The sequence below is a fragment of the Charadrius vociferus genome, unplaced genomic scaffold (assembly GCF_000708025.1).
Source record: "Charadrius vociferus isolate BGI_N301 unplaced genomic scaffold, ASM70802v2 scaffold68, whole genome shotgun sequence".
In the NCBI taxonomy this organism is placed as follows: Eukaryota; Metazoa; Chordata; class Aves; order Charadriiformes; family Charadriidae; genus Charadrius; species Charadrius vociferus.
Genome location: NW_009649946.1, coordinates 3,464,763 through 3,488,551, shown reverse-complemented (window position 1 = coordinate 3,488,551; position 23,789 = coordinate 3,464,763). Strand labels below are relative to the sequence as shown.

At 39.6% G+C, this 23,789-nt stretch overlaps 1 protein-coding gene across 1 annotated transcript in view; it reads right to left on the bottom strand.

Moving 5' to 3' along the window:
- SMOC2 (SPARC related modular calcium binding 2) overlaps window positions 1-23,789 on the bottom strand; it is a 166,327-nt gene that overhangs the window by 85,134 nt on the left and 57,404 nt on the right. Inside the window, exons 2-4 of the mRNA XM_009891477.1 lie at window positions 16,693-16,864; window positions 1,532-1,638; window positions 319-418 (exon numbers count right to left, since the gene is read on the bottom strand). Of these exons, the coding sequence (XP_009889779.1) occupies window positions 319-418; window positions 1,532-1,638; window positions 16,693-16,864 (379 nt within the window). The remainder of the gene's footprint in view (window positions 1-318; window positions 419-1,531; window positions 1,639-16,692; window positions 16,865-23,789) is intronic.

The window sequence follows — 23,789 nt, the reverse complement described above, 5'->3', positions numbered from 1 at the left end:
TTGCATAAATAACCACTGCAGAAAATCCATTCAATAGCAAATAAAGTAGATGGATAAGAGAACCACAGGAAGGTTTAGGGTGGCAGTGACCTCAGAACTCATGCAGGGCTAGCTTAACAGCCACTTTCTCAGAGCCCTGTCCATCGAGTTTTGCAAATCCCCAAGCAAGGGGAGTCCACAGCTTCTGCCAGCACCTGCTTCTGGGCTGAACCACTCTTCCAGTGAAGAATTTCTTTCCTTAAGTCTAATCAGATGCCACAGATAAACTCTACTGCTCATGAGACAATGTCATAACCTGGCCAGCCAAACAAGTCTTACCTGGGCACCGGGGAGTTTTGTGGGCCACAGCAGTACCACTGATAGGACGACCATTGGGAGTGACACACCAGCAGTACCCAGTGTAACTATGGCATTGAACCTGTCAGAAACAATATGAACCACATGCAGTTTGTCAGACATATGTTTGTTACCCCACAGCGTTCATGACATACAAGTACAAACACTAGTCCAACAAACTATATTGAGAAAACCTAGAACAATAAACCATAATGGACCTAATCTAAGTCCTACATATGATTCTTTAGCATATAGAGGAGTTTATTTCAAGTGAAGTATGGTAGGTCCTTCAGAATCCAATGGAAAAGAAAACTATTGAAATATGTGGTTGTTTATACCCTATTTCAGAAGAGTGAGGTGCAGGTGTTATGAAAACCTCACAATGAAGTTCCTCAAGGGACACATAAACTGTTCCTGAAGCAAGCAATCTCGAGTTTTTTTCCACATAGAGAACATATTGTTCCACCCACTGAAGGAGCAGGACAGAGTGCTTCTGCCAACATTATTCATATCCCAAGCTGTCAGAAAGGAAACTCTCAGAATTCCTCTTGAAATCAATTGCATTATATTTCCTGAGGGCCAATATCACTTCCCTCATCAGGCTTAAAATGAGAAGGGTTGTCTTCTGCGCAACTCCGCAAGTGAAATGCCATACAGAGGCAGCAGAAGGTGATCTTGATTGGGATATATATCACAGGATAAGATTCTAATTGTGTCCCTTCTGAATTCCATGATCTAACCTAAGTAAATTAGTCTCAGACCATATGCTTGTGCAGAAATTCAGCTGAGAATAAGGAAGAATCCTGTATGATTCATGCTTTAGCACTAAGATATGGACTCTGGTCACAAGATTTCTGGTTGGGATCAGGAATAGATCAGAAATTCCAAGCATTTTACCATCTGATGAGTATTCAGGGGGCTACAAGAATGACTCAGCTGCCTCAGCCTAGAAGAACAGGGAGTGTATCACATGAACAGTGGTAATGTTTGGCTCTTTTGCTGGCCAACTCTGAAAAAAAGAACAAGGACTCGGGACAAAACATGAATTTTCCTTCCATCTTTTAACATCAGTGTTAGCACAAATTACATTTTCATTTTGAAATTGCATTTCACTTCATTACATTTGTCTTTTCTTCATCCTCTGCAAAATTCTGACTTGCCAGCCATGCAAGATACTGAATGAAAAATTTTCAACCTGACTATATGTGCCATCATCGTTGCATTCTGGGATAAACACTTGTTGAAATTCCTTGCGAGCTTGTTCCTGGGTGTACTTCCTCTCAGCCACACATCTGGAAACATCTAGAGAAAGGGAGAAGACAGTTCAGTTGGATGACGAAATATGAATAAAAGATAGGTGATAACCTAATAAAGAAAAATGAAAAAGGCTGAGACCCACGTAAAGAGAACTGGGATTATAATGAGGGATAACATACAATCACTTGCATTTTTTTATGAAACAAAACCAATCTAAGACAACAACTTCTGGGCAATATTGTCCTAATTCACTTCATTCACATGCATGATAGTAACATTTTTTGCTGAGTATCATATGTGAATCACTACTATAATCATGTTCTTCCTCCTTAGACTGCCTGTCTAACCTGCGAGTCCTTTTGGTTCGCACAAATGTGCTCATGCTGCCATGAAGAGTAAACAAAACTGAAATTTTGCCACCACAAAAATGAGAGGCCACCAAGCGAAGTACAGAGGGGAAGGACAGAACTCGGAGATGAGATGGAGAGATGCCTGGAGAGACAACCTTGCTGCTCCAACTGCTTCCAAAGAGGCCCAAAAAGGGCTTTTATAAATTTAACACGACAATAGCTACCACATTTTGCCCCACAATATTCCTTCAGTGCTGGTGGCAGCACCAGCTTTCTAGTGCTTCAGGTAAGGCAAAGAAGGCAGCAGGAGTATAGCTGCCTTATATTTCCTACTGTGAGTTTACACACTGTTTACTTCAGTTAGGCAGCAATTTCAGCTGTGACTACAGGCGTGATGACCAGGCTGGTAAAAAAAAAAATATATATATATATATACTGTACAGCAGAGGTGCTTGCTGGGGAGGTGATTTAATAATAGTTTTGGACAAGCATAATTCATACTATGCTAAAATTTACCGTAACAGTTTATGATTTAGATGTGGCACAAGTCAAAACATACCACATGGTCCTTTTTTGTCCACGGTGTGGTTCCTTGCACCATCTCTTGCGTTACGTGGTACTGGTCTCCACCCAAGACAAGGTAGCAAACTATACAGCTTTAATTCAGTAGAGTTTCTATAATTTAGTATATTATATTATCTAACACATATACTACATTTCAATTAGGCAGCCAAAGGGTAAGAAAAGCCACATATTATATATGTTCTTTTGTTTAGAGCTGCTACAAATTTTAGCATGTTGCTGATGCAGAATCAATACTTCAGAATCTGCTTGAGCTAAGCAATTTCAGGACAAATGAGAATACCAGGCAAGCTTAAGGTAGAATTAATGATTTCAAGATGTGACTGTAAAATCTGAATTAGAATGATCTCAAGCATACAAGGGGAGAAATTTGCTGCTTCTGATCCCTGCTTTGTTTAAAGACTGTTTGACAGTAACTGGCTAGTTCCCTTCTAGGGCTAAAACTGTCCAGTGATTCCCTGTGAGAGGGGGGTGTTAGGGTGATTCGTGAATGTTTGTGCAGTTCTTAGAAAGCATGGGGACAGGCTTTCTCATCCATGCAAGTTCCGCATTGAACAGAATCTGAACAGTAAGGCAACACCACTTCCATTTCCTCATTGGATACCAGCATACCTTGACAGGGATTTGGCATTTAACAATCCCCAGGAGCATACAGGTGAGCTAGCTCAGTCCACCGAGGACCCTCTCTGTGCCAGTATGATCCAGACATACGTGCACAGAACCAGCATGGAAGCTGGTGCAACTGCAGAAGTCCTTTGTACAGGATGAATCTTTCACCGGTCCTCTCCACCGAGCTTTGGGCAACTCATCTGGCAACATTAGCATAAAAAATGACCTTCAAGTCCTAGGCAATCTGGTGTGGAAATGTAGCATAATGAGGACAGAAACTGGTCCTCAGCATCTGCATTCACAAAACAAATTTGGGGCCCCTTAATTCTAATCTTTGTATTGATTTCCCTTCTGGTCTTGGATTCGTGTGCACGACTTACGTGAATTAGTTTACTCTTCTCACAGGAGCATTATGAGAGTTCATGTTGGTAAAGTGCCCAAAATACAAGTTGCTTCACTTTGAAAAACTACATTTCAGTCTTAACAGCCTTAATCGTATTATGCTGCTTCAGGAGGAATATTAAGAGAGATGCAATGTTACCTAAAATGGACAGAAAAGTCCAACTATCCAGAAATGTGAGAAAACCAATAAGGAACTGAATTAATTTGTACTCTGGTACTTTAATAACTTGTTTCGTCAAGGGAAAATTATAGTCAATGTACTGTGCAGCTCAGGTAAAGTCTGTTAATGTGTGCACTGCCAAAGTTTTTTGGGGAAAAAACAAGAAACATTTTAAGCAACCTTTAGTGTTGTAAGCCTTCTTCTGAGCATGGTTTGGTTATACAGTACTTACTAACATGTGGTTTTAATGTAGCTAGTATTTTAACTGAAAATAAATCACTCCTTTGTTGGACCTCTGTCCTCGTTTTTCTAGAATGACATGTGGTTTAAATGTCTAAAAGGAAAAGTGATATAAATTCCACCACATAAGGTCTCTGGTATAGTACCAGCAGGGTTGTAAATTATCTCCGCTATTTGAATTATCATAAAAACATGCCAAGGAGAAAGAGAAGTTCTCCAAAACTGTCCACCACTTGTTCCTAAACAGCCTGATGCTCTAAAGGCCTCCTATTTGTGGATGATGTAATATGCTTTAAAATCAACAATGACCAAATTTAGTGGAATATAAAATTAATGTTTGAAGCTTTATTTTGTATTATATAACCATGGAAACTTTTTTAAGCTGTTGGGCATTACTGTGCTTCAGTATACCCAAAATAAACCCATGAGGAAGATCTCTTATCAAGTTAAGCATCTGAAACTGTGTACAGTCAAAATATTATTTCTAGTTCTGTTTTTTTATTTCACCAAGGTATTACCACAGGGGAATAACTATGACATAGAGATGTGGTCCAAACCTGATAGAAGAAATGTAATAAGGTGGTCAAGATAAAAAGAAGACATATAAAAACATTCTCCTTCAAAATACTAATGAACATCAGATTATTAATTCAGAGGAGCTAAATTCCTTCCAAATAAAACATCACTGAAGCCAAAAGAAGTTATAATATTTTTTATCATAAATTTGCAAGATCTGCCTTTGTGTCCTGGTTGCAGTACCTTCTAAATCTACTGTGCGATTTCAAACAAATTTTCCAAAGGAAAAGAGGAATTCCAGAGATTTAAGTGCTAGACATTTATGTAAAATAACAGCTGAAAAAGGACAAGAAAATTAATTCTTGCCATGACAAGGAGAAAATCTGAAACATAAGCTCACATCAAAGTATCAGACAAGAAAGATGTAGGGAGATCTTGCAGCTCCTAAGAGCTAAAAGGCAGCAACGGGTGAGATCCTAATCCATAGGGAAACGAACCTTCTGCAGAGACATTGTTTACGCTCACTCAGTGAAGCCAAATTGGGAACTCACTGTGCGAAGTCCTGTGAGTGCACCCAGACAGCTCTTGTCTACAAGCCCCTCTGTGCACCTTGCACAAGCGTAACTAATGAAGATGACTCCCATGAATCTCAAATTAGTAGGATGAGTCTAGGCTTATGTGGCTTGCCAGAAGGAAGTTTATAGGAATACTGACATCTAAGCAGATACAAGTGAAGTCTCTCACATACAGATTCAACTTTCCTCTTTATCTAGAGCAGGAATACTTCACATCAGGAAGGACCCTCATTATCTTGAAATGAAGATCGAGAATGAAAGGTAGTGCGACTTATCTGGTGCCTCTGTGCTGATTAATCAGCCCACAGCTTTGATTTTGATCATCATGGACCCTGACCAAAGCAGGCCAAACTCTTTTGGGGTGAATGGCATCACATTGGGACAAACAACCTGAAAGCAGTGGGGATTCCATGTCTGCAAGGTGTTGGAACGATGAAAAGCATTGTGCAATGTTGTGCATCACTGGAACAAGTTGCTTTGTTTCACTGTTGTTATATTGGATTTCTAGCTCTAAAAAAAAAAGTGGTGTTTTTTTTTTTTAATCTATTTTTGTTTAAACTTTTGGAACCATCTAGTGGAAAAATAAGGGGTTTGAAACTGTTACTGTTTTCTCACTAGAATTCCCACTATACTTTATTTCTCTCCCTAGCTTAATTATTAATAAGGGAGCCAGCAGGCTCAAGCCAGAATCTGGTATATGATCTGGTGAAAAGACCGTTTAGTCCTAAGACCTGTAAAAAGCTGGAAATGAGGCCTCATTTGCCTACACTCAGACAACGGGAAAAACTAATTTTGCAGATACGTATGCCCAGTTGGAATTTTTAATTATGTCAATGGTTGATTCAGTGAGACTTTACCCTCTCAACTCCAGGTAAATTGGCTTTTACATCCCAGAAGCTTGCTGGGGAAAAAAATTGTCCTGGCATAGAAACTGAGCATGAAGATGCATGAGCTTACCTTAAATTAGCTCACTTGGACTGTATTAGCTGTCAAACTGGGTTGGTACAGGGCTTGATGCATTGTAACACAGTACGTTGGCCAGTGTGTTGATCGTACCACTGTGACTTAGCACCAGGACTGCAAAGGCAGCTAGAGGTTTAAGAAGACAAAGATATCTTGGGGTGTATTTGGGTGAAGGCAAAAATTGGTGCATGGGAGTGGACAGAAACACACAGAACTGAGGAGACTACAGAGTTGCAGCTGTTTGGGCAGGGCTGTTTGCCCTGGTGATAACTCTGGCTTCCAGAGGAGACCAGTGTCTGGATGGCACAGGTGAAATATAAAGCCACCTTAATTCTGTGCTGAGCTACTATACGCAAGAGGGAAGGCTTTCACCTATGAAGTGAAGCGGCGCTGGTACACCGCTGCAGGATCCAGAGCCAGATTCTGTCAGACTTGACACCTGGGAGCACAGGAATTCCTGCGATAGCACTAAAGTCAGTAGGAAATTGCAGTACCCAACAAAATTCTGGAAACAGAATTAGCCTTACAAACAGCACAGGACCGACATGGAACTAATCTCATTTTATGCCTTATTTCCAACAGTACAGCACCAAAAACACTGAGCTTCAGAAAAAAAAGAAAACATCCATCAACTTCAACTATGCTGGCTAATCCTTGAATAATATATCACACAGAGAGAAGTTTATTACTGCAAAGTAGAAGTTTATCTTTAAAACAATGACACAAACTCATCAAGGGTGTAAACACCATCTCTAAAGTGACATTTAATACAATTGAATTTACAGCAACTTTGGGGCTCCACAGGGAGATCTAACCCAGATTCTCTCATGGAAAAGTAAATAGCTTGCCAAAAGAATAGATAAATCTCCTGAAAAGATTTTGATTTAGTTCATCCGGTATTTCTTGGTTTGCTATATATTTAAGTAAGAATAAAAGTACCTTTCCCAGCCCCAATACACTGAGCAGACTTTGTTTGCTTTCAAAGAGATTACTCTGTGTCACATGGACTTGTTACGTATTTATGCATAAAATGTACTTCACAGTTTATTTAGTTATTTTATTACAGATGGAAGAAGCTGCTGAACAGATCAGAAACATTTACCACTTTGTTAAAACCACTTATAAGGTGGTTAAACTTAATCATTTGAAGAAAAAAATCCCTTGAGGGCTTTCCACAGATACTTAGCTGTTCTTACGCTAAAGAGAAAGCTTTTCTAAAGTCACATAGATGTGAACAAGCAGACCTAGTACAGACACATAAAATCCAAATACCTCTCACCGTTTCTCTGTAGGTTTCCCTTATTGCCCCTCCATTATGCCAGAATACCTATGTACACTTACTTGCCCTTAAGTTTAGAAATATACAGTGCTTCAAGCTGTTTATAGCTATCCACCTGAGCACTTCACTGAATTGTCCTAACAATGAACCACAATTTTTTCTACTTCTGTGTTTCTTTCCCACCGCTATACCCTTTTGCTAATTGGTAGTGATATGATAAAAGTCAAATGGTCTTAATTTGTAGTTAATTTAGCACAAAAATGTTTTATTCAGAGCACAAGACACAATTTGGTTTATATGGCATAAACTATTCATAACATGAACATTTTCTATGATATTTGACCTAGGTCAGCGTATATTCCAAAGAACTGATCATGTCTACCAACAAAGCATATAAATAGCTGTAGTCTCTAGTGATAGGAAACACGTAGCAAACTATACGTGCTCAAAGTTTCAGTTTCAAAGATGCAGAGATTATTAGCCTCTTGGGTTGGAAAGGATGTCAGCACAGATATTTAGCCTGACACAGCCATAAAATAAAGACTTGCTGCTTCGTGACAAGGGCTGGCCAACTCTTTCACTATTTATTTTTATTGCTGCATTCTGGATTCAAACAAAACAGCAGAGCAATCTTAGCCTAAACTCTCCTCTACTGGCATCTAACAGAGGCAGGCAGTGTAGAGTTTCTTTGTTGTTTTCTTTTTTCTTTTTCTTTTTTCTTTTTCACATTTTGCAACCACACAGCAATTTAGATAGCTAAGCTTTAAGATAAAATGAGGAATGCTATGCTGGATTCCTTCTTGGCACGATAATATTTCTCTCGATTTGCTAATAGTCACATTTGGAGAGATACAGTCTGACTAGAACTGAATCAAGTATCTGCAAGAAAAACTAAAGATACAGCTTTCTGATTTTTTACATACCAAAGGCCAGAGTACGCTTTCTGAGCAGAACAGAGATTTGATAAATAGTTTGGAGAAGTCTAATATGGGCCAATTTATAATTCTTCCATGGAAAATCTGAGAAGGCTTGCAACTATTTGTGTTCCTAGTCTTCACTGCAGTATTATTGCTTTAGCACTATTAGTTTCTACTACACTTGCTTTAGGATGGTCACTTTATATTAAACATGCAACTTTAATTGAAAATACATGAGTGGAAATGGAAAGAAAACTCCACAAAATGAAAAAAAAAGATTACTTTCATACAATTGCCATAGTGCATATTTGATTCTAAATCAAATATACCTTTTTTGTGCCTAGGAATGCTCTTCTGTGCCTTGTTTCTGTGCAGTCTGGCTTTGGCAAATTCTGCTTGTAGAAATATTATCAAGAAAAACTGAGTATTTTAAAAAGACAAATTCTGCCACCAGCGAATTGTGGATATTATTTCAGCATTACTTGTCCTGTGTTCCAGGTAGCAGTAGATGCATTTAAAAGAGCAAAGCATATTCCACAAAAAGTATTCCAAACATACTTAAACCTTTATCCACCCCCATTAAATACCTACTAGAAAATATAATCAGAAGCCAATTCCTCCTGCTTTCAGGCACTAAATAAATGATAACATCTTTATGTAGATATCTTTTGCTCACAAAGATGTGGAATATTTTGTTTCTTAAATTAACACTTTTACTACAGTGGCTTGACACGTAACAGCTTGACACATAGCATAAATGAAGACTCAAAAACAAAATTAGGTTGGGGTTGAACAGTGTTTGCATCAGGATTGCCAGCATTACAGTCTGGAAACTTGCAGTCATCCTACAGATTAAACGCAGTGTCTACAGTGAGAAAAATCTGTCTGAAAAAGGAGGAGACAGCTCCTAACTAAAATTACTATAAGATAAAAATCTGCCCTATAATTGATTTATTTTTTAAAAAAAACCCCAAACTGATACCACTTCTCAATACATTCTCATTTTAGTATCTTTTTTCCCCAAATAACAAAAAAAAAACTTGCATCCTTTTTTTTTTCCTTTTTTCTTTTTCCTCATAAATTATAAGAGAAAAAAAGGGGAGAGGCAAGGACAAGTGAAAACTGTTCTGCTTTCAATCTGCAGACTGTGCAAGTCCTCAGTGTGTGTTCAGGATTATTTTATAGACTGACACCTTGGTCCAGTCCCCATTTCAGTTAGGAGAAGAACCAAAAGCCTACCCACTACATCCTTCTCTCTCCAAACGAAAACATCTCAGGAGCATGTTCTGCCTCCCAAACTCAGCCCACAGGGCTGCCTTCCAGGCAGCAGGTGGACTGGCCAAGCCAATGTCCCTGCCCACACGCTGACCTGAGGGACACCCGCCGGCACTGCGAGCGCACGTTGAGCTCACGCCCTGAGGCTTGAGGCAAACCTGAGCTTGAGGGCAGCCTCCATGGGAATACAGGACTAGGTGTGCGCTCAGAAACCATGTCCAGCATTTATAACCCAGTTCTGTAGCTAAGAGGCTGTGGTAATGTTTCCCCAAAGGATGCTTAGATTCCTGTATTATGGGACCAAGATTCATTTCTGAGCCCAAAACAACTACTGCCTGGCAACGTCCACCTTTGTCTTCACAAAGGGAAAATCATATCAGCATGTTTATCCAAGGACAAAAAGGTATCTTAATTCATATAATTTCAAATTATTCAAGCATGTCCTTAACTTTTCCGCAAACTTATTATACTAACAATTCAAATGAGCGAAACTTCTATTTCTGAAAGCCCCATTTTAATGAAACAAATAAGAAGTGGTTCTCTCTTTAAGGAAAGTAAATAGCAAATAGTAAAATACCTCTTTATGGGGAATTCCACTCATATTTTGATGTGCTTCAGTTCTTTATGTGAATTGTGAGAATGAAGATAGTACCTTTTGTTATGTCTATGATCGCCCATAAAAGAATGGCATTTTTAAACAGCCAGGCTCTTTAAGATACCATAAATGAATTAAGCTAAACATGAGCTATCTAGGGTTTCCAATGGAGAAAGGGGATCTACACAGTTATAGAATAACAATGACACCACTGTGTGTGACAGCTCTCCTTGGTATGCTCACGACGCAGCAAGGCCCTGCTGGGGCCACCTCTGCAAATACTGAATACATACTGTGAGTGCCAGACAGGGTAAATGCCAAGCCTCTCATGACTTAAATATTGCTCTGTGTCAAGCTCCTTACTTTTCCATTTTGAGTATGGATCACTCTGAGGTGTCTCCCGCATCCAGTTTAACAGTTCACTGCAAACCCAGGTTGCTGCAACGTGCTGACAGCAAAGTTGGGAAATGTGATGCAAGTTGGCAGTTGAAATTTCACAGTTATCAACAATTTGCATCAAACCTCCAGCCATTAAAGAAGTCTTATTTTAGTGAAGCACTGATAGAGAAGCCACGAAATCCAAGCACCTCAGCTGGGACGTTTCAGGAACTCTATGTTAGGGCAGAGGTATGCTGGCAGGACTGTACATGTAAACTTGTTTTTTCCACTGATCACAATGTCAGAATACCAAATATTACTACTGAGCCACTTGCTTAATACATTCAGAATATTAGTCTCCAATGCCCCAATTATGGGCCTGATATATTCAGTTAAAAACAAACTGAGAAAGGGAACAAGTATTCTTATTGTTATTTAAGGAATGAGAAGAGAAAAAGAAGAAAAAAAATATTTTAAAAAGGTATTTTTGCATGCATTATCCTGCAATGCTTGCAGACCACTTTCAGGGCAAACTAGTTAAACCAACAGGAGGTCCTCTTAGCTAACTCTAAGAAGGACATCTTCATGGGAGATAGAGGCTTTGTAGTGCAGGTGAAACATTCCCAGTAGCCACAGACATCCAAAATGCAGTCACAGACATCCAAAATGCAGTCACAGACATTGCAGATGCTCTTCAGCTTCCTCCTGACAAGTTGTCTAATTTCACATAAAGAGCTTAAATGCCTAAATAAAGGTCAAACTACCCCAGAGGAACTACAGTGCCACCTGTTCCAATTCACCCTTACACCATCAGCAAAACTGCAAATTGAACTGCTGCTGGCAACTACTCACTGTTCACTTGATGGTCCAATAGAGAGAAAAACTGTGCTCCCTCCAGTAGACACTCCCATTACAGATGTTGCTCGCTTTGAACAAGATGCAATCAGCTAGCAGACTTTCTACACTTGAGACCTGAAGTTGCTGAGATGGGAGATGAAAAGCTGTCCAACAGGAACTCTGAAAAACTCCACTGATCCTGTAGGAAAATCTTCCACTAACCTAGCTAAGACTAAAGCTTGTTGTCATGTCAAAAAAAAAGGCACGGTTTCATTGAAAAAAATCTACAGTCCCACTCACCTCCACCCAGCATCATAATTTCAGGTTTAAAAGTTAATACACAATGTTTACTGTCACAGAAAACTACTTGAAAAGCCTAGAATTATTTGAAAACTACTGCAGGAAAAATATGATTCCACATTTTCAAAGTCCATGGGAAAAAACTTGTCCAGTAGTAGGGAATAAATAAGTTAGCAAATCTGTTAGAAAAATTCTATTGATTTTAGCATAGGGGAAACTGATGGGAGTTTGCAGAAATTAGTGGAAGCATTCTCACTTTCTTTTGTATTTATGCTGCAAAATGTTCATGACAATAGAAAATTTGAATATTCTTTGTACAATGCCATTCTATACTGATAAGACTAAATTTTACAGAGTAACTGTGAATACCTACAGGAGAAAAAAAAAAAAAAAAACCACAACTGAAAAAACAAACCAGACTTCTTCATATGGGGTGTACAAGATTCTCCATGAAAAAACCCCAAACCATTAGTTTCAGGTAGTCTCATCTATCACAATTTGTGACAGTCAGTCTTACATTTGTAAGACAAAGGAGATCTCAGCAATGCTATTCCCATTTCTGCTGGGGAAGATGCTTTTAGCTGATCTCCTGTGCATTTCAGTTTCCATACAAGAACAGCCTTTTAGAGTAACGAATACCATGTTCCAAATCATGTAAAATCCCCATTAAATGTAAAACTGTAGCTACCAACCCTACAGTAGACTGCAGTGCCGGGCAACACTCCCTAATCATAATGGCATCTACATCGTCCAGAGATATAATTTAAAGGGTTGGGTTTTTCCCTTTTTAAAATCACGTTTTTTCCTCTTTTTTTTTTTCCCTAGACATGGTACTTCTGCATGGTTGGTCCTATTTTCAAGACTAAGAAACTTCATAGAATCATAGAATGGTTAGAGTTGGAAGAGACATTAAGATCATGAAGTTCCAACCACCCTGCCATGGGCAGGGACACCTCCCACTAGACCAGGTTGCTCAAAGCCCCATCCAACCTGGCCTTGAACACTTCCATGGATGGGGAACCCACAACTTCCCTGGGCAACCTGTTCCAGTGTCTCACCACCCTCAGAGTAAAGAATTTCTTCCTAATATCTATCCTAAATCTACCCTCTTCCGGTTTAAAGCCGTTACTCCTCGTCCTGTCACTACACCCCCTCAAAAAGAGTCCCTCCCCAGCTTTCCTGTAGGCCCCTTTTAGGTACTGAAAGGCCATTATAAAGTCTTCCCGAAGTCTTCTCTTCTCCAGGCTGAGCAACCCCAACTCTCTCAGCCTGTCCTCATCTTCATCTTCAACTTGTATTTTTTGCATGCACTGACAGAGTACAAAAGGCTCAGTTTTGTAGCCTTCCTGTGTGACCCCCAGAACTCTCCAGTCCCCCCCTCACCAGCTGTAGAGGAGAGAACAAGGCTGAGTGCTAAAGGACTTGTGCCCAAGTTTGGATTAGTCATAGGAAGAGATGCACCCCGGCATGTATCAGGGCAGCCCTGTAAGAGTAGCCAGGCTCAGTTCTCAGGTTCAACAGCCTTAAACCCCTAAAACAAGGTGGCTCTGTGCATGCTGCCTACTGGGAACAGTCCCTGGCCCATCTAAGCTCCAAGGCACGTAGACACAGTCCTTGGGAAAGCACCAGCTTGCCCGTGCTCCAAGTGCAACAGGGAGCACTCCACCAGCTTACCTGTGAAGGCGGTCATACCGTGTCCAGGCACTGCTTAATTAATTAGTGTAGATATAGCCTCTGTGTCTTTCTGACCAGCTTAAAAGCAACCATATCGCTTTTCCACTTCTTGTATGTTTTGTTTCTTTGGCTGTACGAGGCCAGATTCACTGTGAAGCATTTGTGCGTGCATAGTGGATTCCACTCACAGGTGATATTTTAACAGTCCCCCTAACACAAATAATATTTCTCAGCTGTCAACACACATTTATTTATTAGACTCGTCATCTTGTTGCTGTAAATGTCTGTGTCAAGTAAATGGCAAATCTCCAGAACTTCAGAGTTTAGATTAAATTTTGTTTGAAAAAGTACCCAAACATGTGAGTGTTCATCTGCAGTGTAGGCACATTGTTTGAGACCTTTGAAATTTTACAAGATTGTAACTTCTTATAGCATTTCCAAGCTTAGCAATGGATTCCAGCACTGCCTAGAAGTGGACTGCAAAAAAAAAAAAAAAAAAAAAGGAAATATTATAAAACTTTGTAATGTCTTCAGAAAAGCCCACTATCAGAACAGACGATTTTGATGCTTATTTTGTCAAAGGTGAGTTGTTTTTCAGAACTGAGGGGAAGGTTCAGGGTTCATTCATTTTCAGGTTTGTTTAAGCAGTTTTGATCTCTGCTGCAGCCATCGGGAACTAGAAGGACAGGAATGTGAGAAAAGAAAATGATTCATTCTGCCAGTTTTCTGTCATTTGGTTTTAAGATGCAGCATCTAAAAATGGTTTCCTTTGCAATGCTAAAGTATTACCTGGGCTGAGCACTGTTGCTGTGAACGAAACTTATTTAAGAAAGGAAAGCAAGCATATTTAAAGCAAAATATCCCTTTGTAATTTTAGTACTTGAGTGTTCAAAACCAAATAGATGAGACAAATGTTGAGAACAGGTGAGGAGGAGAAAAGAGAGTCAATCTAAATTTGGTTTTCTCAGGAAAAATACACAGAAAAAGCAGCCATCAGTCTTGTAGTGTTTCAACCTCCCTTGTGGATGTAAAAAGAAATCACAGTTCTGAATATATAAACAAGAAATGATTGACTCAAAATTATTCCAAAAGGTTGTTGACATAAACTGTCAAGGTGTTTAGAATTCTAGTAAATAGACTGAACCAAACAAAAAGCTGGTGACCATGTTTTCAACTAATTAAAATAGTACCTGCAAGTATGTAATTTTCAGACAGGATTTCTGTGAGGTGAACAGGCATTTTTACCTGAGAAAAAGATAGGAGACAGATACAGACTTAAGACTGCCTTTTCTGATCACTGATGGATAAATATCAGACACAGATGTAAAGTTGTGAATCCTCTATCAGGAATCATCTCTTTTCTCTCTTCATAACTTCCACATGCAAACTATGCATGTTTCTCTCCCTTCTTCCTGCATTAGCAACCTCAAAACTTGCTTCATAACCAATGTTTTTAATGGGGACAGGGGGGTGTCTGGTTTTTCAGAAGGACAGATGAACACTTCCAAAAGGATTTGCTTTCATTCCAACACGGAATGAAAACAAATTTTGTAACCTTGAAAGTTGCCCTGAAATGGAACCATCACTTTTTGGTTAGCCCTATTAAAACAACCCTCTGCTCTTTGATCAAGCGTCACCTGCAACAACAAATTTCACCACTCAAAAGCAACTGGCTCAAAAGAAGTCTTAATCTGAGGACTTCCTTAGCTCTTTCAGAAGAATGTTTGATGGGACTATCAAAAGTAGCTCTAGTAATGCTAAAACTGAAACTGAAGCTATGCCAACGAATCATCTTTTTCTTCTCTAAAACTTGTTTTTACAGCTTGTAATATTTCTGATGACTGCAGCCATGGGTAGGAGTAAAGACATTGGTCACTTCAAAATTTAAGACTGCTTTGATTGAATAAGAAATACTATGAAAATGTAAAATTTAAAAGAGCACTGGCCTCTTGCTGATACTGACCACATATATTATTGGCAAACGTGTCTACTGCCAGTCAAAGGAGAACATATTTAAACATTGTGATGTTTAATGTGTGATGTTTGCATTTATTTAATTGAAAGATTAAAAGCACCAGATTGATGAGGGCATGATGTGTACTTGCTATTAGCACTACTTAAGCTGCTTAAGGTGTCTAATTCCAAGTCTACAATTGTACTGACACACTATTCATTATTAAATAAACAGCAAATGAGGACTTCCCCAAACTGTAGTTGTTGACTGCAGAAAAATTTGCCAGCATCGCTAAGGACACCTTCAGTATGGCAATTCAACACATCTTTATGAAAAAAATTTCTTGCAGATGACATTGTCAATATGGTAAGAGGAAAAATTAATAACAAAGACACTCAAAACTGATTTCCATAGAAGTCTATAATGCTCTAATGTATAAAATGAACAAATACGAAGTGCACAATAATTCTCTCTGTTATTCAGGAGTGTAACAAAAGCTTTGGCTCAGGTAGCTTCATTATGTTATCCTTGTTCACAAAAGTAAATAGATCCATCAGCTAATACAATGGCTTACTATGAAAGGGCTGAAGAATGAGCATAGTGTTTCATCTAGGCAGAAGATGAGACAGAATGTCTCTTTGAAACAGTCTTGATGCTTCAGAGGTTTGCTGGAGCTAATGGAGAGAGATGATGTGGAAAATTGCCTCCTAGAGGTTGAATCAGTGTGGTCCCTGGGGTCTCCTCCCCCCCCCGCCCCTTTCTTTTGGACAGAGAGAAAGGGAAAGTAAATCTTTGTGACCACTGTTATTCCTACATTTTAGAAAGAAGATAATTGTGTTGGGAATCACCCTACACTTCAGTAAGGAATTGTGTTCTCTAGCATCAGGCTACTCTAAAAGTGAAAAGATTTAACTGGGAATAAGTATTGGAACTCAAGTGCTACGGTTGCATGTTGCACAGTTTCTCTAAACAGAGATGAGAAGTAAAAGAGTGGATGACGTAGGTAGGAATGGACTGTGAGGGCTCTAAGCATTGCAAACTTTTTTTTTCTTTTTTTTTTTTCCTCTCTCTCCCCCTACCCCCACCAACTAAATGATTGCAGTTAGAAAGCACGAGACTGAATTTGACCATCCCTAACTCAAAATACCAAACTGCAGTAGACAAGAAACCTTGGGAGATAACAATCTTAAGAGTTACTCTGAGCCTGCCACTGTCATGGTCCTTCAGAAAAAGGACCTAACTTTACAGTTTCCTTAACAGTGACTCATTATAGTGTAAATGGGTGGGTGGGTCATATTTTTCCTGATGTATAAAGATTAATTTATCTTTATGTAGCATATTGTTATAAAATCAACAGGATGGATTTCAACCTCCTTGCTTTTAGAAAACCCTTCAAGTACAGAATTCCTAGTTTTCAATATATGGACATTTTCAAAAACTATTTACAGTTTATTATTTCTCATTATGATCAAGAGAAACTTTGATTTGCTCACCTTTGCAGTTGCCCCGGTAGGCTATTTCCAGCTGAGGGTCTTTGCATTTTGCTCGCTGAAATTCACACCGGGACAGAAAAGTTCTTCCATCAGATGCACAGAGTGATTTCTGGGGGGAACCTGCACAGTCCAGGCTGCATTCTCTGTCTTTGTCTTGGTCCACTCTCAGAAACTAGAAAAAATAAATTAGTGCTGTAGGAATGCTATTCCCATGCGAAAACTGCTCTGTGATCCCCTTCCCCAAGGAAGACATAAATATTATCCAAAACTGAACCGAAAACTTTGCCTTTTTAGCCTATTGAAATAATAGCTGATTCATTATATCTGGAGTTATTCAGCTGCTGCTTTGAAATAGTAGTGATTGCAACATTTCTGTAACATACAGTAAATCCACTACTGCAATTAGGAAATCTCTCAATCTCCTTCAACCATTATGAAGCTGATCACAGCAGGTTGGAGTCTTTACAGCAAAACCAGTGATGGCAGAAACAATCTTCACAACAAAAATGAGACAGCAAGGGAAACTTGTCTATTTTGTTAGCTATGCATTAAGTAGTCTACAACAAGCTGAAAAGTCCATTCTAAGATCCAAACAGGATTTATAACATCAATACTCATCTAAAATTATACCCATAATATGTCCAATAGCCTCAGTGCAAGAGGCCTGAAGAGAAAATGAGTGAGGCAGGAGAACCTTACGAAGCACCTTATGAAACACAACAGATCATTTATTCTTGAAATGCCCATATTAAAAATCTAAAGACTCCTCAACAAAACAGAAACTTCAGATCTATTTTGTAGAAATATTTGTATTTGTGCACATGCTTGCCTATAAAAATATATGCCAAGATTGAAGAGGGAAATGTTACAGCTTGCAATTTTTCCACCGACACCACTTTTATTCACAATGAAGTCTCAGCTGTCGTTCCAAAGTGCCCCACCATGGGTGAGCAGAAAAGACAAAACCTGAACCAGGCTGTGTGCAAAACAGCCTGGAGTCAAATAAATAATTTTATTTAAATTGTTACCAAGCAACAAAAACTTCTGACTGATGTTTTGAGCATGTTCTGAGCCCTGGCATGGGTTGCCCATAACTGCAAACCCTCAGGGGTGTCCCTGCTCCAGCATGGTTTGCCCACAGGCCATGGTCCCTCGGGAATGTCTTTGCGACAGTGTGGGTCACCTATGGGCTACAGTATTTTTCTTCTGGATTGGTAGAGGGCAGTTCGTGTTCTCTTCTCGCACTGGAGAAGATGCAAGGCCCCTGCTGCTCAAACCCTGTCAGTTCTGCCCATTGCACCACACATTCTCTCTTTATCAGAAATTCAATCTTGTCTCCTCCAGAAGGCAGTTAGTGGGTACAGGCTGACAGAAGTAATTTAGGCTGTCCCCATTATGATTTTCAACAGATGCTCCCCTTTCTAGTTTTGCCACGAAGCCACACTGAAGCTGGTCTAACTGTTCATCCCTCCACTCCCAAGACTACAGGCACGGCTGATGAGTTTGGCGTCGTCCTTGGCATTGTGAGAAGCAGGAGCAGCTCACCCTGAAACACGCTGCCAAAAAACTAATAGTTTCTGATACCTCTGCATGCCAGCCAAAAACAAAGATAGTACTTTATCTTCTGAGCTTCTGAAAAGCAGGGACTAGGGAGGACGTGCACTCAGTCCTCAGATTAATTTCTCTGTCATTTTGCTGTTTCTGAATAAGCACAAAATTAAGCAAGGCATAGAGCTTCCATATAATAATTCTAAGATCATAATTCTCCTAAGCATTAGGAGGCACCTGAGAAAAGGTCTTCATCCAGCTGAAGCACTGGTTTCATTGGTGTTACTTCATCATCATACACCTCAGGTACAGAAAATTTTGAACTTCAGATGAGAAACTGAGACTAACAGGAGGAAAATCTCAAGCAGAAAAAGAGGACAAAGAGTAGTATTTGAGCAGGAAAGAGGAGTACAAGCTAAAAAAATCAGAAAACGTTTGCTACATATAGTTTCCCTGCATTTTATTACACATGAAACATATACAGAGAGTCATAAATCTCCATAATCTTCATACTTAAACTGTGGTCTATTTGCATTTCCTGTCACTTAATGTGAGGAAATACAGATGCCTTTCTGGAGCGTATGCCTGAAAATGGAGACAATCTCAAAGGTATCACTTTAAAATAATGGATTTTGACAAGAATTTTTATGTTTTAGTGGCACAGTAACATAAAAAGGAGAGTTTGCTTTTCCCAGTGTTTTTGAGCAACTTTTCATTTTTAACAATAATTAGCTTCAGAAGCAAATTACTCACAAATTACACACAAGCCCCAAACCTTTATTCCTGGAATGTAGCTAGAGAGCTCCAGAAGTGGGGAAGAAATGTTCCCCCCCCCTTTCCCTTCAGTGCTATTTTGCAGATCCATTTTGCTAACAGAAATTAATAATCAGCTGAGCTGACTAGGAAGGGAGAAAAACTGAGGTCATCTCCTTTTACCTGCAAAATGAGCAACAGTGAAGACGGGCTTCCATGACTGTGATCAATCTCCAAATTATGTTGGGTCTCCAGGGCCTGACCAGGTGCTCTGATGAGCTGCAGCGCTGGGGGACTGGTGACGTCCTCCAAGCCTCCCTTTCTTGCCTGGGAGGTATCTGCAGGACTCAGGGTTTAGTCCTAAACAGATAGATAGTCCTAGACTGTGAAAAGGACTTTTCAAGGAAAAACGGACCACATGGGGCCTCTGGCAGAAAAATTGGACCCAGTCCCCTGCTCTGCCTCAGATTTCCCCTATGGATTTGGCGATGGCAAGTCAAGTGATCTCCCTCTTCCTATCCTGTGAAGTAAGGATCTAAGTACAGCCTTTCTGTGTGTATAAGACTACTGCTCTGTAATCGCCAGGCACTTTGCCATCCTTAATTTATCCTCAGCAACATCCCTGTTGAGCGGAGAATTAGTTTTCAAAAGCACAGGAAGGCTTCGTGACCCACAGAAAATCATGTGGTAGATCAGGGAACTGAACCCAGGCACCAGAAAAACATCCCACAGAGCAACAGTCTAGCCTCTGTCCCATTTTTCTCCCAGGCTCTCCTCATCTTTTCTGTTTTGAGTTGTTGCAGGAGTTAAGATGGGTATGCCTGATCGCAGTGGACAAACCGCAGTAACACAGTGGACAGAAAATCCCCTTAATCATCTGAGGAACAAAATCCACTCCCTTGAGAGCGTGATAGTTCACAGATAAAGCTATATTTTAAAGGGCATTTATCCAAAGAGTTTTATTTAAGTATTTTATTATTTCAAAGCCTTAGAGGAGATTAGAGTAAATTATGGGTTCAAGGATATTCAAGCAACCTGGAAAAGCAGAGGATGAAGACATACCCGGGAGACAAAACCACTTGAATAGCTTCTTGGTTAGCCAAACCTCACTGGAGAATTTGGGTTGTACATTTAAACAATTTCCACCAAGCTAGCGTAACTGAGGGATTTAAGAGCAGGAAGGACAAAAAGGCAAGCAACTGCGAGAAAAGATAGCATAAAAGGGAGACTAGCAAATCTGCTTATTAAAAAAAGATAGCAAGTATTTGACTGACATTTGGAAAATACTCCATTGTCATCTTTAGTACAGCAGCACAAGGTGGTACAAGTCCAAATCAGCATTCCTTGCTCACCTGTAGCCTAAGGAATAGATAAATGTCAAAACTAATAGAAACAGTGAAATAAGCAAGGGCTATGCCATTTCTTATGGAATTTACTATTTGTTTAAACTGAAACAAGCAGTCAGTGACACAAAAACTGGGATCGTATTGACGCACATCTTAGAGCTGCGCTTTGCTGTGAAAATACTCCTTTTGATTAAAATAGGACAGTTCAGAGAGAGAGAAAGATGGACGAGAAGGTGACTCACCCTGAATACTGTCTCATCTATTTCTATCTTTAAATTCATTTAACAAACAAATCTGTTATTGTAAAAACATGTGATTCACTGAAAGACAAGCTTAAAGCATCATTTTTGTTGAATGCTGGTAGCAACTGAGATGAAGCCAACAATACTTGACCAACCTGAGGTGGAAATATTTTGAACAACCAGCAAAAACTGGACAATTATGGTTAAACCCTATTAAAAAGCAAACTGCTTTTAATAGAGAGGTGTTCCTGCCCCTAATAACACAGAAACCAGCCTAGTCAAGTTTCAGAAAATTGTTTTCAACTACAAATTTGAGCTTATGCTACAGATTAACAGGCATGACTCCTCAAACGGAGTTGCTTTAACTTATCTTCTGCTTTACATTTTAATATCATAAAATATTTTTACAGCCTCCCATATATTTCAGCCTTTCCAAAGCATTACACTTTACAACACCCAATTTCCAAGGGGCCTACTATTCTATGCTAGGCACTGCTTTAAATTCTCATGTAGTATTTCTGAGAAGAAAAAACAGTAACAGGACTATATCAGGAAAATTCTTGATTATTAAGTTTACCTCAGTTAATAAAACCAAAGTCACTATAAAATGCATGTACCCACTTGACAAATATAAGCATTGATAAAATATTATTTACTGACGTGTGTTTCAGGCCTCACAGAATTCCAGTATTTTTCTTCACTGTCTCACACACCAAAGACTCTTAATGGTGGCTGAAATGTGCCCCCCTGTAGCAATAGTGGTCCCAGTGATCTTTCATCCCTCTGTTACTGGAGTTTGGTAACACTAGAATTGCCAGAGTATGAAGTAGTAGATACCCAAAACCTTTCTTATAATGGGGAAAACTACTTCTACTCTGTTTTCTGCTCTGCTTTATCTTTAAGCCTTGTTCTTTTCACTGGTCCTAAATCTGGGCTGTGGACAGTCACGATGCTTATTTCCTCAACCACAGGCAACATGTTGCAGTCCATGAGAAAGTTTTTCCAGTATCTCAAGAGTAGGCATTCGATGGTTTCTTTACTGTGCTATTAAACCATTTATCAGGATAACACGTCCATAAACTTGTTCACTGCTATGGCATAACACGTGTCTTCTTTTTACCTAACACTTTCCACTTTTATGCAGGGATTCCGTTTCGTTCCCTCTGGTCTACATCCTGCCACCATATCAGCACTAGGGCAGAAAAGGTCTTCAGATGAAACTGAGTCACATCTACATTTGTGCATTTCCAACACACAAATCTGTGACCGCATCACCTACAGTGCAGAGCAACTCTCTTTCCACCTAAGCAGACCACAGAATACACTAGGAGAAAAATGCTGCATGGTTAGAAAGTCAACAACTGGATACACCTACAAACTGCCAGTGCAAGAAAGCAGATGAGTCGAGACCAATGTTACAGTCTGGTCACGGGGAGCGCGGGCACCTCTCTCCATTGGAGGAAAAGCTGACGACAGATGCACTTAGGGTGAGGCGTAAAGATTAGTTATTGAACCTGGCTCACAGCCTTTTAAGTAGTAATGGGAAATGCTTTGCTCTACATTTCACAATTTAGTGTGCCGCTGTGGACTGTCTTTGGTCAGAGGCCACTGTCTGATTAAGCTGAGCAAGGCTGGGGAGTGTTCCCCAACTTTTTATTTATTTATTTATTTATTATTTGGGCCAGCTTAACTCTAAGAAAGCTTACTTGCAGTCCTGTAGAGACATCCTTAACACAAACAGGCCGCACACAAAGCATAACTCATAGCTATGTTAAACCTATTTTTACTTTGCCCTAATGTAAATTTTCCTACTACAGCTGAAACTGCTTCTTTTCTGTCTGTGGAAAGAAACTACATTCTCTTCTGTGAGATCAGGCTGGAGTCTGCACTAGGAAAAAGGAAGACCTTCAAGTTCATGGATTTGGATTGCTCATCACAGGTTTTCAACCTTTCTTCAATTTATAGACCACTTCAATTTCCACTGGACCTATATGCCCTCCACTGACAGTACATATTTAAACATAGTGACCACAGCTTTTTATTCTGTTACCTTTTGTGGACCCCTTATAAGTGACACACAGACTTTCCCTCTGACCAAGTGAAAACTACTGCTTCAAAATCTGAAAGTTCAAGCCTGCTTGCAAAACAGGAGAAGAACACTTCATCTTGGGGGGCTGAGGGCCAAAAAGGCCTGAAAAACAAGCAGAAGAGAAAAGATGAATGCTAGACATCACTGTTTTGCTTGGAAAAGCCTAGTGCAGACTATAGCTTTGAAAGGCAATTTCTTTATCCTGCATCTGGTTACTGTAAGATGTTGAATAGAACAGTCTGACTTCCCTGCTGCTGGCATGGGAGGTCTGCGAACAAACTATAGAGCAGTGCACACTAAAGTGGCTCAGTGCTTAGGGGTTTGTGCTGTTGAAAAATGTGCTGATTTACAGTGATTTATGTAGCCATGCTGTTTCTGTCTGATAGCTGCCTGAAGGGCAGATGTGGAAATCTCCAAGCTAGGAATACTTTGCTCCCTCTGGGCTTGTCTACAATGGGAAAATGAGTTAGACAATAGTAATACATATATGTGTGTGTCTATGTATATTCATATGTGCGTGTATATATATATATATATACACACACCATTGTATATCCACACATGCAGGCTATAATATGTAAAGTCATATTCCCATGTATTTTTCAGACAAAGGCAATGATGTTTAAATATCAAAATGCTACAACGTGCCTTAGAGAGCACTCTAACCAGCTAGTCTGTCTCAGTTAATCTGATTTAATAAAACACTACTCATTTTTTCAGTATTTATTTCATCATGCTTCTACCAAGGCATGAAGCAGAAGGCACATTTACAGAACAAACCCTACTCTCATCCCAATGCCATGGAAAAGCATTCAACTCTAGCACTGGAACGTATAGAAAACCTAATTTCATCTTATTCTTGAGTTATTTAGGACAGTACCAGAAGGCATCTTCAAAATAATAACTAGGTATAACTGCTGCACTTAACCTATCTTTAAGAGATTAGTTCACCTTGCACTGTCTCACTGGAGCAAAACAGTCCTTCACGACTGTTCCTGGGCAAGCTCAGAGCTGCCAACTTCAAATTGTGACCTCCTTCTTTGTCCAGACATATAGGACACCACCATTAAGGTTACACTGGCATGGAAAAATTTACACAGGACTAATCAGATCCTATTC